This window comes from Microcaecilia unicolor, chromosome 1 (genome assembly GCF_901765095.1).
Source record: "Microcaecilia unicolor chromosome 1, aMicUni1.1, whole genome shotgun sequence".
Classification (NCBI taxonomy): Eukaryota; Metazoa; Chordata; class Amphibia; order Gymnophiona; family Siphonopidae; genus Microcaecilia; species Microcaecilia unicolor.
The window spans coordinates 309,524,694-309,540,438 of record NC_044031.1 but is presented as its reverse complement, the minus strand read 5'-3'; the positions used below and the strand labels follow the sequence as shown (position 1 = coordinate 309,540,438).

At 42.8% G+C, this 15,745-nt stretch overlaps 1 protein-coding gene across 1 annotated transcript in view; it reads left to right on the top strand.

Moving 5' to 3' along the window:
* Positions 1 to 15,745, top strand: part of TMEM184B (transmembrane protein 184B) — a 192,406-nt gene that overhangs the window by 119,011 nt on the left and 57,650 nt on the right. Inside the window, exons 4-5 of the mRNA XM_030208321.1 lie at positions 1,979 to 2,069; positions 13,513 to 13,588. Of these exons, the coding sequence (XP_030064181.1) occupies positions 1,979 to 2,069; positions 13,513 to 13,588 (167 nt within the window). The remainder of the gene's footprint in view (positions 1 to 1,978; positions 2,070 to 13,512; positions 13,589 to 15,745) is intronic.

The following is a 15,745-nucleotide window of genomic DNA, read 5'->3' as shown; positions in this document are numbered from 1 at the left end:
GTATCTTGGCATATGACACGACTTTGTGGCTGGCAGAGTTTCCTTAACACAGGATGGAATGAGCAGGCTGCTTTTTCAGTTCCAAGTCTCTTACTCCCACACAGTGCTGAGGGCTTGAGACTGACTACCTGCAGCTGGGGGAGCAGGGGACAGCAAAAGCAGCTATACTTAAAGCAAAGCAATAAGTTCTATCAGCCACGTAAAAGAAGAATTGGCTTATATTTTTATCTACAGAAGAATGGCAATTTTTAGATAGCCCATTTACTCTTGTAAATAGCTTTGGAAATTGGCTTCATTATATTTGTTTACATTTGTTAAAATTGCCTTTTCTGTAATATAAATCAGTGATGTACAATAACATTGGAAAATGAAAACAACTCCATTAAAAATAAAGGAAAAATTCTACAAACATTTACACAACATACAACGAAAAATAGCAGAAGAGAAATTAAAATCATAGGACTGCGAGTGCTTCCCTCGTGTGCCAGTAGAACACCTGGAGCAGTAAGAGCCAGGAAAGTAGATTAAGGCCTGAGAAAACAAAAGTTTTCAGGCTGATTTTAAAATTATTACAGGAAACCTCTGAACAAAGGTATAAAGGTAAATTGTTCCAAAGAAATGGGGCCAGAAAATGGAAGCACTCTGTTCTCATGGATTCCCAGTACATGTGTGATACATTCGATAGGACAAGCCTGTAATAGACATACTGGAGATTAAAGAATTGTTAACTTAGCAAAATAATCAGATAAAGCAGTGTAAAGGGCAGTGTGCATTAGGGAGATGTTTTTAAATTGAATTTACAAAACAAAGATTAATAATACAAGTAATATGTTTAAATACATTTCTATAGGATTGTTCTGGGAAGGATGATATTGAAATGAACATGCTTAATTATCAAAATCTTGGAGGGGAGGTTGCTAGGGGTCTAAAAGTTAATTGAAAGAGGGGTACAAAGCTGAAAGTTTGCTTAGAGTTCCTAATATTCATGCACTAGCCCTTTGTCAGAATTGATGTGCTAATTCAGTTGTGTCCCTAGGACGGCATCCGGATTGTGTTCTCTCCTTGGCTACTTATAGGCCAGGTTCTACACAGGAGAGCAATCCATCCCGGTTTAGTCATTCTAGTGACTCTGGACTGGCCTCACTAGCTGCAGTATGCTGATCTAGTTAGGCTGCTTATGGGAAACCCCTTGCAGCTGCCTCAAGTTTGAAGTCGAAGGACCATTCTCGTGGAAGATCTGGCTCTTGAAAGGAGTTACAGCAAAACGATTATTTGGTAGCTTTGGTTGCCACTCTTCTGAATACTTGTAGGTCATTCACCTTGCTTGACCCATGTGCATGTCTGACATTTGTTTGAATCTTGGTGTGATGTCCGAGTATGTGGGTTGGTGCTCAAAGCCTGTTACTGTCTTGCAATCTGTGGCAGCACCACATCACCCCCTCCCCAATTCTGTCATTCTAGGTGGATGCCTGGTGGGAGGGTCAGCCCTGATGATGATTTGCTAAGTGAACCAGTTCACAAATGTGATAGCACATATCGAATGTCAGGTTCATGAATGTTGATGTATATTGTTCTTTCTTACACCTGGTGTAGTCCATTTGGCAAACTTGTTCTTGAAATGTATGCAAAAAAGTTAATTGAATGATAAATCATGCAAAGAATCTCATTAGCAGTTCACAATAAATTAAATTTCTCATGGGAGTCACAGTTAGGAACACACAACATCCCCTACTTGCTATACCATGAATGGATTTTTTTTCTTTTCTTTTTTTTGCATCTGCTTTTCATTTGCTACTGGATGTATACTATAAGCACCAGTCAAACTTTTCTGAACTCCTGTTTTCTCTCTAGCTGGTTGTAAAGTATTTCTGTGTGCTGTCAGGATGTGTCATAGTTATGTGGAATATGCAAACATTTTTTAAATTAGTGTCTGTCTTCAAAATAATCTTAGGATTTTCAATTTTTTTTCTCTTTTCAGCTTTTGTGATATACAATTTCCTGAGCCTCTGCTATGAATACCTGGGAGGAGAGAGTGCAATCATGTCTGAAATCAGAGGGAAGCCCATTGAGTTAGTACTATTTCTATTTTTTAAAATTCTTTCTTTTTAATTAAGTTTTCTTACAGACCTAATACATTGATACAGGATAAAAAAAAAACCCCAAAAAATATATCCAAAATGTAATTATTTTCTTTCTGCTTGAACTGCAGAGGAGGGGGGAAAGGATTTCCCTCTCTGTTGGGTGGAGGGGGTCTCCCAAGTATCTGGGTGTCTTTATCCCTGCTAATCTATCTGATTTTTATGCTTGTATCTGGCCACTGTTGGCCTCAGTTCAGCAGACTCTTGGGCTCTGGCACACTTATTCTGTTTCTCTTTTGGGGTGCATAGCTCTGCTTAATATGATTATAGTCCCCAGGTGATTATATATTTTTCAAATGTATCCCCTCTATCTAAGGGTTCAGGATGAACGAATTCAGCACAGGGCTATACAGGTTTACCTGTAGCAGGGTAGGCGTGCCAGATTACCCATTTCTGTTCTTCAGAAACCTAGGTTGCATGGAGGGCTGTGACTGTTGAACCTTCGTTACTTAACAGTAGCATGTCTTATGCGTCACATTAATGGCTGATACAGGGGTATGGGGATTTTTCTGTGACAGTTTTGGAAACTAACCTTTTTTCTAGGGTTCACTTTAGCTGGCAACTTCACACTATACTGAGCTGTTTGCCCCCTTTACTCAAGTACAGTTTATTCCTGAAATCTGCACGGGTGGCTTGGAGATGGCTTTGCAGGCACCATAGTTTGTCAACGGCTGTCACTCCCTTCCTGGTTCTCTATCACAACCTGGATTTTCCTCCGGGCAATGACTTGTCCACTTTTGTTTAATAGAAATTGCTGGGCATTATTTATCTGCACCAATTGTTAAGGGAGGATGGTCACCTTAAACCCTTTGAGGACCTCTGTGCCAGCTTTCATTTGTAACCTACTGACCGCTTTTGCCTACATACAGCTTAGCCATTTTGTGAGGGTCCTGCACTGGGAGCATTTGTGTGAGGGTGTGCAAGACACTGTTAGCAAAGTGCTCATGCTAAGTTCCTATAATCGAGTACCCTTATCGTAAATATTTACAATACGCTTACTGAAGACTTGGACTTTGCATGGCTGGCAAGGCAGTGGTTTGTTGATCTTGCAGCGGATATCACAGAGCAGCAAATTAGAGGAGGCATGCTGAACATTCAGCGGCACTTGAATGCTTCGCTCTGGGAATTAATTTGTATTATGCCTGTTCATTTTTTTTTTTCAATTTATGTTTTTAAGATATATCCAGCAATGTGAATTAAGGATAAAGAATCAATACAGAATATACAATTAACAAGTAAAAGGAACCAATAATAATAATAACAAACCAAACCAATACCCCTCGAGGAATAGGGAATTAAAGAAAGACCCAGATCAAGTAGGTAACTCTTTTCTATCCATTGACAATCCTTTACCTTCCAGGAAAACCTGCAACTGAGAAGAATCATAAAAAACATAGGTATGATTATCAAACTGAACCACACATTTGCAAGGGTATTGTAACTGAAACCTAGCTTCAATATCAATGACACGCTGACGAAGGCTCAGAAATTGCTTTTGTCTGGATTGTGTGGACCTGGTTACATCAAGAAATAACAGGACCTTCCCTCCCATGAACTCCACATCTCTATTCTTGAAGTAAAGATGCATTATAGCTTCCTTACCTTGGTTGAAAACAAATGACACCAATAAGGTAAACCGTTCAGGAACTTCATCTTGAGATTTCTCCAATATGCCAGTCACGTTCAAACTGTCTGAAGAAATCTCCACCATAGAAGATTCTCTCTCAGGAGTTGACTACTGCTTAGAAATTGGTAAACAATAAATCCTACGTAGTGGGGAAAGAGCCGCTGGCACATATTTAAAAACCTCTTGCAAATATTTGTAAAACGTTTCTTTAGATAACAAAATCAGCAATCCAGGAAAATTTAACAAACATAAGTTCAGTTGTCTTTTATAGTTATCAAAAATTTCCAACTTCCTCTGGAAAACCATACGATCTTGCAATAAAGAACTTTGAGAATGCTTGACCTGTTGAACCAGGTTTGTAAGTTCCTCTAGCCTCCTACCTTGTTTTTTTTAAAGTCTCTTCCACCTTCGGGAGCCTGAAAACATGTTCTCCAACAGTTGGCAAAGTAACCCAAATAGATTGAAGAGTAACCTCCGCAGGTTTAACCAAGGAAGGAGCGACCACCTTCTTCCCTGTATCTGCCAGTGCTCCTCCCGATGCAGCTAAGTCCTCCGCTCAGCTGCCTGATGAAATACTTCCTGGGATTAAAGGTGAAACCTGCTTCCCAACTGATGCAGAGGGTGGTGGTAAAGTGTCTGCCACCATCAACAATTCAGGAGTCGTCATTCCACAGGGTACGGGAGAACCTGCTGGGCACACCGGGCTAAGTGTGGCATTGTTCTCCAGTGCAGGGCTTATCCTTGCGCCCTGCACAGTGGAAACGCCCGAGTAGAGATTCACATGAGCGAACTGTGTATTGTCAGTCTGTCAGGAAAGAGAAACACAAGAGCTGGAGGGTGCCTGAGGTTTCTTTTTTTGTTTCAGCATAGCGGTAATAAGAGAGTGCCTCCAAGATCAGGTGACCCTCAGGGGGAGGAATGCTGGCTTCGGCCTAACCCCTGGTAAGCCTTTTCTGGAAGGTGTGTGGTGGAGGTGCCCGGCACTCCCACCAGTTGCCTTCCAGGTGCTGTGGACACCCTGATCCTCCTAGTGCCGGACATGGATAGGGAGGGCAGAGGAGAATTGCTGGACATGGATAGATGAAGGGGAGAGCAGGAGAAATGCTGGACATGGATGGAAGAGAGGGAAGACGGGAAGGAGATGTACATGGATGGAGGGGAGAAGTGATGGACATGAATGGAGTGGAGGGCAGGGAAGAGAGGAGGAATGTTGGAGGAAAGGAAAGACAGAGGAAGGAGATGCACTTGGATGGAGGGGAAGGGAGAGAGGAGAAATGCTGGACATGGATGGAGGAGAGGGAAGACAGAGGAAGTAGATGCACATGGATGGAGTGGAGGGGGGAGAGGAGAAATGCAGTACATGGAGGGGAGGGAAGACAGAGGAGGAAATGCACATGGATTTAGGGGAGAGAGGAGAAATTCTGGACATGGATGGAGGGGAGGGAAAGAGGAAGGAGATTCATATGGATGGAGGGGAGGAGAGAGAGTTGAAATGCTGGACATGGAAGGAGAGGAGGAAAGAGAGGGAAGTAAGATCAACGGATGGAGGGGAGGGGGAGAGGAGATATGCTGGACGAGGATGGGAGGGGAGGGAAGACAGGAGGAGATGCACATAGATTTAGGGGAGATGAGAAATTCTGGACATAGATGGAGGGGAGAGGAGAGAGTTGAAATGCTGGACATGGATGGAGGGAAGAGAGGGGGAAGTGAGATGAACATGGATGAAGGGGAGGAGAGAGAAGAAATGCTGGACAATTTTTTTTTCTCCTATACTGGTATAGTATTTTCAATGATACCTGTTTATATGCGCCGTGGCTGGTATAAGGGGTATGGCTACCATAGGGATGGAGCCATAGATGGTGACCCCACCCATAATGAGTACCGGTACCTTTTTTCCTAAAAAAAAATAAAAAAAAGCACTGTCTATAGCACATCTGGTTTTGATAAGCCTCATCATTCCATGGTGGTAGAATCCACTCTCAAAAGAGCCAGGAGTTCTAGAGACTATGTTTCAGCACCCCCAGGCAGAGAAGCTAGGACTTTGGACTCTTTGGGGATGAAGATGTTCCAGGCCTCTATGCTCGTGTCACATATTCAGTCATACTAGTTCTTCACAAGTGTGTACTTGTAGGACTTGGTGCGCAAGATGCTGGATTTGGCTGACTCCCATCAGAGCAGGCAGAGTTGCTGCGCCAGTTGACCAAGCAGCAGAAGGTGTGTCGTAAGTTCCTGGCCAGGGGCGCATACAACACTTGATGTTGCATGCAGAATCTCTGCCCAAAATATAGCAATGAGCAGACTCTCATGGCTGCGCGTTTCTGACTTGGAGCCGGTGGTTTAGCAGAGGTTGGCGGATGCCCCATGCTGGGGGGGATAATCTTTTTGGACAGAAGGTTGAGGAGGTCGCTGACCCAAATCAAAAAAACATACTGATAATCATCTCTCTCCTGATGAGGGCTTTCTGCATCTGTCTCTTCATCTAGGAAGTCTTTGGCAAGTCAAGAAGGAGTACCTGCTACTCTGAGGCGTAGGTACAACTCCTCCTCTTGCCATCCTGCTCAAGCTCAGCTCCAGCGTGCTCATTCCCGTCAACAACGTGCACCTAAGGCCTCTGCTGCTCCCCAGTCAAAGCAGGGGATGAGCGTTTGACTGGTTCCAGCAGAGCATAGCCGCAGTCAGTGTTCTTCCCGGACGACTTGCCAGTTTGGGGGAGGCTGAAGTTTTTCCACAAGTGGTGGCTCCTTCCAACCTCCGACCGGTGGGTTTTTCAAATAGTTCACCTTGGATACGCCCTAAATTAGCATCAGAAACCTCCAAATTGCCCACCGAGAGTTCATTAGTTGAGCTTTCAGCACAAGTAGGTACTTGCAGAGGAACTCTCAGCCCTTCTAAAGGCCCGTGTGGTCGAGCCCATTCCCTGCTTGCATATATGTAAAGGGATGAATGCTAGCTAGGGTGCTTGAATGCTTGAATTGAAGATCATGACTTAGGGTTGCATGACAGCAAGTCATGTTGGGTCATTTACAAATCATCAGTGACATGGGAAATGCCAAGGAATGCATTGAGATACTGCAGAAGTGCATGATTCCATCAGCATAGAAGCTTTTTCCAGGATACTAGATATTCAAGAACAACAGTGCTTCATGCCATTGAGCAAAACAGTTGTTTACTGGAAGAAGTACAACAAGATCTCTACATGATTGGCCTACCCAGTCACCAGACTTGAATGCAGTTGAAAACTTTTGGCAGGAAATAGCACTGAAAATATCCAAGTAGTATCCTGCATATAAGAGAGCTTACAGGGGCAATCACTACAACCTGGGCTCAAGTGGTCACCAACCACATTGGTTCATTCAGTGCCATGATGGTGGAAGGTCATCTGCAAGCGTTAAGGTTGACCTACCAAATACACATTTAAAAATAATAAAAATAAATAACTTTATATTAATTGTATAATGTCATGGATACTAGAGAGTTTCACAGGGACAGAAATCTTACCCGTCCCTGAAAAAATTTAACCTGTTTCTACCCGTCCCCACAAGAATTTAATGGTATCTAAAAAAAAAAAAAAAATTCCGATCACCTGTGTGTCTCAGGATTTGAGCTGCAGCACTGCAGGCAACGAAGGAATGGAAGTTCGAACTTGGAACACTCTGTTGTGCACATGTAAGACTCGTCTCTGATTCGCTGGCACTGTGTGCTGAGAGTTTGCCACGTGCATGCACCAATAGTAACATAGTAGATGACGGCAGAAAAAGACCTGCATGGTCCATCCAGTCTGCCCAACAAGACAACTCATATGTGCTACTTTTTGTGTATACCCTACTTTGATTTGTACCTGTGCTGTTCAGGGCACAGACCGTATAAGTCTACCCAGCACTATTCCGGCCTCCCAACCACCAGCCCCGCCTCCCAACCACCGGCTCTGGCACAGACCGTATAAGTCTGCCCAGCACTATCCCGGCCTCCCAACCACCAGCCCCGCCTCCCAACCACCGGCTCTGGCACAGACCGTATAAGTCTGCCCAGCACTATCCCTGCCTCCCAACCACCAGCCCCGCCTCCCAACCACCGGCTCTGGCACAGACCGTATAAGTCTGCCCAGCACACTATCCCTGTCTCCCAACCACCAGCCCCGCCTCCCAACCGCCGGCTCTGGCACAGACCGTATAAGTCTGCCCAGCACTATCCCGGCCTCCCAACCACCAGCCCCGCCTCCCACCACCGGCTCTGGCACAGACTGTATAAGTCTGCCCAGCGCTATCCCTGCCTCCCACCACCGGCTCTGGCACAGACCGTATAAGTCTGCCCAGCATTATCCCTGCCTCCCAACCACCAGCCCCGCCTCCCAATCTCGACTAAGCTCCTGAGGATCAGATCTGGTGACTCTGATGCTTGTGCCTGTGCTGAGGATTAATGGAAGACTTTCCGTGTTTGCAATGTTAAAGCAAGAAGGAGGAGGTGGTGGCACTCAAAGTACTTGGTAGGTGAGAGGCTTGCACAATTGTAGCTTACAGTTCCATGGGAACCCCGCAGGAACTGCATCCGTCCCCACGGGAACCCTTCAGCTCCAGAGGGGATTCTCTCAAACTCCATTCCCATGCAGGTCTCAATGAGTACAACATTCAATAGCAGCTGAGCCACACTGAAATTGCAATGTATAGATCAGTACCTGTGTCTTACGCAGTTTCACATATGTAGTATGCATTTATGACTGAAAAAGCATTACAGAATGACTGTGTGAATCCACAAAGAAAACTAAGCACAAATTTTAAAAAATGAAATGAATGTAAACAGTACTGAGATTCCACATTGCAAACAACCTATTCCAGACTTTTGCACACCACTGTAGGCCATAATCAGTTAAATGTCAGCCCCAGTATATTTGGCCTGATCTGAGAGCAGACAGATGTCTAGTAGGTAAGTGCAATCAGTAGAGGTTTCATGCAGCCAAAACAGAAGCTGGAAATTTTCCCCATTTGGAGCTGTGGCCCAGACTGTTTGCCACCCACCCCCCTCCCAAATGATTTTCCCCTGTTTCATATATGTCACGCTGAACGGTTTCTGATCTTTGAACAAAATGTAGTATTAGACAAAGGAAACCTTAATAAACACAAGAGAATTTTTAAATTGTATCATTTATTTAAAGAACAAAGTTATCCAATACTCATATCACCCATTTGAAAAAGTAACTCTCCCCCCCCCCCCCCCCCCCACACTAAATTTATTAACTGGTTGCATCACCTTTAGCTCCAGTAATTGCAACTAAACACTTCCTATAACTTAATATTCAGTTCGTTTCAAATTCTTGTATACCGCTAATATCCCTTTTCCAGGGTTCAGTGCGGTTTACATTCTAGGTGAGACAAAAGCAGATACAGTTAGTGTGAGGTATGAGAAATATTAGAGACCATTGGTGTAATGCATGAGACTAAAATCATTAAAGGAAAGATAATGGATGATACTAGAAAGTAGAACTCATGATAGTCTTTGTGTCACTGAGGAATCTTAGCACACTGTTCTTTGTAGAACTGATTTAACTCAAACACATTTGTAGGTTTTAGTACCTGAACTACTTGTTTCAGGTCCTGCCACAGCACCTTTTATTGAGTTCAAGTCATGACTTTGACTAGGCCAGTCGAAAACTTTGTTTCTCCGTGGTCATTCAGATGTAGACTTGCATTTGTGTTTTGGATCATTGTCTGGCTGCATAACTCAATTATGCTTCAATTCACAGATGACCAGACATGCTCTTTAAGAATTTTCTGGTACAGTGCAGAATTCATGGTTCCTTCAATATTGGCACGTTTTCCAGGATGTGAGGCAGCAAAGCATCCCCACACCATTGCACTCCCACCACCATATTTGACTGTTGGTGTGAAGATCTTAATGTGCTGTATTTGCTTTACACTAGACATAATAGGACCTGTGATAGTTTCACTTTTGACTCATCTCTTCATAGAACATTATCCCCAAAGGTTTGGGGATCATTCAGGTGTGTTTTTGCAAATGTGAGACAAGTGTTCATGTTACTTTTGGATAGCAGAAGTTTCTGCCTTGCTATTCCAATGAATCCCATTTTTGCCCAGTCATAAACTCTGACCTTAGCTGAGGCTAGAGAGGCCTGCAGTTGTTTGGAGGATATCCTGGGAAATTTTGTGAATTCCCAAATGAGTTGTCATACTGCCTTCAGGGATGTTGGCAGGCTGGCCAATCCTGGGAAGATTCACCATTGTTCCAAACCTTTTCCATTTGGAGATAATGGCTCTCACTGTGGTTCACTGGTGTCTCAGAGCTTTAGAAATGGCTTGTAACCCTTTCCAGATTGGTATATTTCAACAGCTTTCTTTTTTCTGATCTCTTCTGGAATTTCCTTTGATTGTGGCAAATGTTCTTGTAAAATCTCTGTGGTGACTACTTCACTCTGATGGTAAGGTTCAATATATAGTAAGGTTGAGATTCTAAAGGGCTAGTAATTTGATCAATTGTTGATTTAGTAACTAAGAGGCAGTTACTTTTTCAAATGGATGATATGGGGGTGCTGAATAACTCTTTTCTTTAAATGAAATAATACTTTAAAAACTGTATTGTTTACGCATGTTTCCTTTATCTAATATTTTGTTTAAAAAGCAGAAACCATTTAGTGTGACAAATATGCAATAATAGGGGAAATCAGGAGGGGGGAAAACCTTTTTGCATCACTGTATGAAATCTGGTATTTGTGGGATCAAATGGCATTTTATTGTTGCCTGGGCCAAAAAAAGACATAATTGAAACAGGCTGGGCCGTTATCTCCTTCTGATAAAACAATCCAGTTGCCTTCAGTTTTCTTAGCTTTGACATATAATTCAGAGAAGCTATGAGGGGAGTAAGGTGTTTTCTCTGACTCCATTTGCTGAGGAAATACTCTAGCTAGACCAGGGCAGACCTGATGCAGTCAAGGACATTGTTTTGTGTTTTAACCTAGGAATGAGATCATTCCAGGCACCGTTCGGAGGTTGTTCAAAGAGCAGACCAATTCCCTCTCAGTCTCTAGGGAAGGCATGGATTGGCTATCAAGGTTGGCAGATATTCCTGTTCAAGGTTATGTCCAGGTTATGTTCATGGTCCATTCAAGAACCTGGGATTACCTTGAAAGTTTAGGGTCCTGGCAGCAACTTTGGAGTTATTGCTCTCAATGAGGATTCTCATAAGGCCCTGCCAGAGGGCTCAGCTGTCCAGGTTGTCCCCTTGTTCACAGGTGTACAGTGTTCAATTCCTTTCCAACAGCCATCAGAGCGTCATGATCTTGGGAATACAATTTGGTTAACCTTCTTAAGTACATGGTCTTAGAATTCCCTCTCCTGGAGCCACCACTGTTGGTGAGAACAGAGCTAACTTGGTGAAGCTAGATTGGGGTGCTACTTGACACCTTTCCTCTGTTCTGTCGGCCACCTAAAATATCTGTTTTTGAAAATAATCATAGTAGCAGCCTCTTCTGGCAGAAATAGTGAGCTTCAGGCATTAGTGACTTCAGAATACACATTTTTAGTAAGAGTACTTTTGCATACACATTCGTAATTCCTTCTGAAATTAGTATCAAGATGTTTATTTAAATCGCTGTTTAATCTACCAGCTTTTGTCCTAGAATCACTCCCAGTTCTTTATTCTTATGACCCTGATAGACCTGAATTGTCTGTAACAAACTCAGTTTCTAATCAGATCTCAGAGTACATCTCTATTTGCTGTACTAAAGTAAGATTGTCATTAGAATAAAAGGTAAAAGTCTACAGTATGAGCTTGGGTAGCTTTCACAGCTCATTATTGAAGAAATATTTAAAACTGTCATTTGGTGCTCAGTGCATGCCTTTGCTTCTCATTACTGCCTAGAAGCTAATACCATCAGATTATCAAGTTTAGTCAATAAATTCTACGGAATCTTTTTATGAGTAAGTTAAAAAACAAAAGTTGTCTTTATTTAAGTTGATTTCCTCTCTCCACAGTTACCCGGTTTTCTTTTTCGATTGTCCTGAGGTTGAAATAAGAAAAAGGGACATCATGGCAGCTTCTCCCAAATGTGGGACTGACACTCTCTCTTCCCCCCCCCCCCCCCCCCTCCCCGGGTCGATAGAGAAAGCAAAATTGCTTATTTGTGACTGGTATTCTTTATGAACTGCAGGACAAGCAATCACACATGTCTTCCCATCTTGTCTGGGGAGTTCTAAGCTTAAGGGTGGGTCACTGAAGGTACCCTGCAGCATTTAGCAGCATGTACAGTTACTCACATATGCCTAGTCTAAGCTTACTAGTTAAGGCACCATCTGGGCTTCCATATTATTGATGACATAATCCCATATATATGAGTGATTTATCCTGCTTTCCAAAGAAGGGTATCAGTCACAGGTAACTGATTTACTGTTATTCCCTAGTAAGTTATTTTCTGAAAAAGAACCTTCTTATGTCTCCTTTTTAGAAAAAAGACTCTTCTTTTTAAGTCACTTCATTTATTTTTTTTCCATAGAACTCTCCAGGCCATCTCAAGTCATCAGAATGGTGTTTGTATATTCCTTTTTGACCTAGCATAACATAAGTACATTAGTATTGGCATACTGGGAAAGACCAAAGATCCATCAAGCCCAGTATCCTGTTTCCAACAGTGGCCAATTCAGGTCACAAATACCTGACAAGATCCCAAAAAAGTACAAAACATTTTATACTGCTTATCCCAGAAATAGTGGATTTTCCCCAAGTCCATTTAATAATGGTCTATGGACATTTCCTTTAGGAAGCCGTCCAAACCTTTTTTAAACTCCACTAAGCAAACCGCCTTTACCATATTCTCTTAAGGTTCAGGTTGTTGCAACATTCTTATTACACAGATCTTTTCAATAGTAAACCAACTTTGTCCACTTTGACTTGCCATACTCCGCCTCACACCCACTGTTTTTGTTTCATCATCCTCCTTGAGGGTTATGATTGTTACCTTCCAACAATATTGAATAGAGGGCGACAAAACCTTTTTTTTTTGTTTTCGGTTTAAGCTGAAACTGAATCTGTGGCTGAAATTCACCAAAAATGGCCACGGCTCCACTCCCTTCTTTTCTGCACTGCCCCCCCCCCATGAACAGAGGAAGCCTCCCCTCCGGGCCTACTTTACCATTCTGGTTATCTATTGGCTAGTTGGGGCAGGAGCAATCCCCATTTGTTCCTGCCCGTACACTGTCAAAATGACTGCCATGACTTTAGCAGCAGTCTTGCAAGATTGACTCTGCAGCTTATGGCTAGTAATGTTAGGATTGGAGCCAGCATGGGCAGTTGCAAGACTGCTGCTGGGTCACAATAGCCATATTGACTGCAGAGACTGCATGGAGAAAAGCAAGTAGGGATTGCTCCTGCCCCGATTTACCACAAGGGCGGTAAGGTAGGCCCTGGGGGGGGCAGCGGCCTGGGTTGGTCTGCGATGTGGGAGACTTCTGTTTGGGGGGGGGGGAAGAGAAAGGAAGGAAGGAAGTGGAGCTCCTACTATGGTTTGGGGGTAGGAGGGAATGAAGATCCACAGAATATAGCACAAAAAGTTTTGGTTTCAGTCAAAAACACACTAGAATTTTTAACTGTAACAAGACCAGTTGTGGATTTTGAGCCAGTGTCAGCTCCATAGCTGAAACTGAATTTTGGTCTGCCTCTGTTCAACCCCATTGTTGCCTATAAGCTATTACTATTGTTGGTACTACTCCATAATTCACTGCATACTCTACTTTGATTTTCCAGGTCCAGCTGTATGTATGGTACATGCTGTCTGTGGGGAAAAACCTATTCTATTGGATTCTTACGATTCTGCAAACAGGTATGTTATGGTAATGTTTATATGTATGAGGAAAGATTTATAATCAGGTGCCATCATACATGTAGGACAGGTGGAAGATAACCACTGATACAACTCATATTTTTGTATCAATTGCAGACAACTCCAGACGACTTGAAAACCCAATTTTCTTTTTCCTTGTTTCTTCGAATCTCTTAAATTAATTTCAGGGAACCCGCAGATGTCATTAGAGAGTAACAATTGCTCTAATTTGAAAAGCTACAAAACCAGTTATGAAACAATTTAAGCTTCACATCTATGTCTTGACAGTAACATCTGCAGCATGGTTCTCAACCCAGTCCTTGGGCCACAACCAGCCAGTCAGATTTTCAGGATTTTCACAGAATGTGCATCAAATAGATTTGTATGCATTGCCTCCGATATATGTAGATCATGAATATTCATTGTGGAAATCCTGAAAACCTGACTGACTGCGTATACCTTGAAAACTAGGCTGGGAACCACTGATCCATGGTGTAGATTTGAGGAATAGTCCTGCACACTAAGGTCCCAGGTTTGCTACAGAATATAGTAACTGCCTCCTCCCCTTGCAGTTTGTCGCTGCTCTGTCCCTTCTGCTGTAGTCGGCTTGCGCGTCTAGTCTGTTTCATTGCATCAGTGACCCTAGCAACCACAGAAGATCATAACAATACTGTTGTGTATTCTTTAGTCTCCTACCCCCTTGCAAACAGAAATATGTACATGATTATGTGCCGCAGAATTTTGCACACAATTTTGCAGGTGTATAGTTGCATAATTCCCTCGAAGCCAGCAGAAAGAGTCAGACAGCTGTCCATGAGTGAAGACAAACTGTTCTGTCTTCCCACACTATCTGATTCTCTGAGCATGAGTCATGTGGTGCCTGAAGTGCTGTGCTTTACTCATGAGACTTTGGGTCATCACTGGGTTGCAGGCACATTGTGGCCCACACTTTGAGAAAGCTGCATAATGCAAAAAGACTATGATTGTGCCTGGAGGAGATGTGCCAGCAGTATTGGAAGGTGCGAGGAGGGACAGAAGGTCCAGAGACATGGAATTAAGGGAGATAGAGGTTAAGGGAGTGTGCTATTGAGATGAGTTAAGGGGGAGAGTGTGTACGGAGGTAAGAGCTGTAGAGGGTGACATTGAATTTTGGGGGATAAGCTAGCTGGCTGAAGGGGAGAGGGGTGAAAGGGAAAGAGCCATACACTGAGGAAAGGCAGCAGGGTGATGGAGAGAGAGGGATGACTGCAGAGCAATTTGAAAAGCACACAAATGTTATACAATGTTTATTGCAGGTTAAAATTAATTTACTACATAATGTTCATGGAGCTGCATGTGAGTGTGCATATGTGTTCACTTGAGCATGTAAGAGATGAGCAGGGCATATAAGTGGCCTGAAGGTTTTGCTCCTAGAAGTGTTCTTAATTTAGAATTATGTAAGCCGCCTTACAATGTTGTAAAGTACATGCATATGTTTCTGTGGATGTTGAAATACTGTTCTATTTATGAAAAATTATGCAAAATTAACTGCTATAATTTGTATGCAAATTATTTTACTTTTTTGCCACATAACTCCCTGTGGTGTAATGTGTGGCCAAAAGGTAGTAAAGTGGAAGAAATGACACATGGAGGGAGAAAAGTGGAAAACAGTGAGGGGAAGAGACATGTAGAGTTGAGAAGAGGAAAGCAGGAGGCAGTGGAATGGTGTGGGCTATTAGGGCCGTTGCCCCACGCAGCATCAGCAATTGAGTGTAGGAATAGAGCTTTGTATGCTCCCCCCCCCCCCCCCCCCCAAAAAAAAAAAAATGTTCTGGTGCCCTGATAACTGGGAAACAGCAACATCTTTGAGAGGGGAAGAGATATGGGATAAAGACTGTAGTGACTGGGTGAAGTAAAAGAGGAGAAAAAAAAGATGAATAGGGAAGATAAATCTAGATATATTGAATGGGAAACTTATTTCAGTTTATGCATATGAAAATATTTTGGTAATAACCTCTTTATGTCTATTAGCTAATGTAAAGCTTATGCTAGTTTATGTGATGTGATATGGCATTTGTATCCCAGTGAGTAACAGAAGTTCTAAAACTTTATCAGAAAGATTAAGCATAACATTTTCTAAATAGATCTCTTTTCAGATCTCTATGAAAAGAATTATAA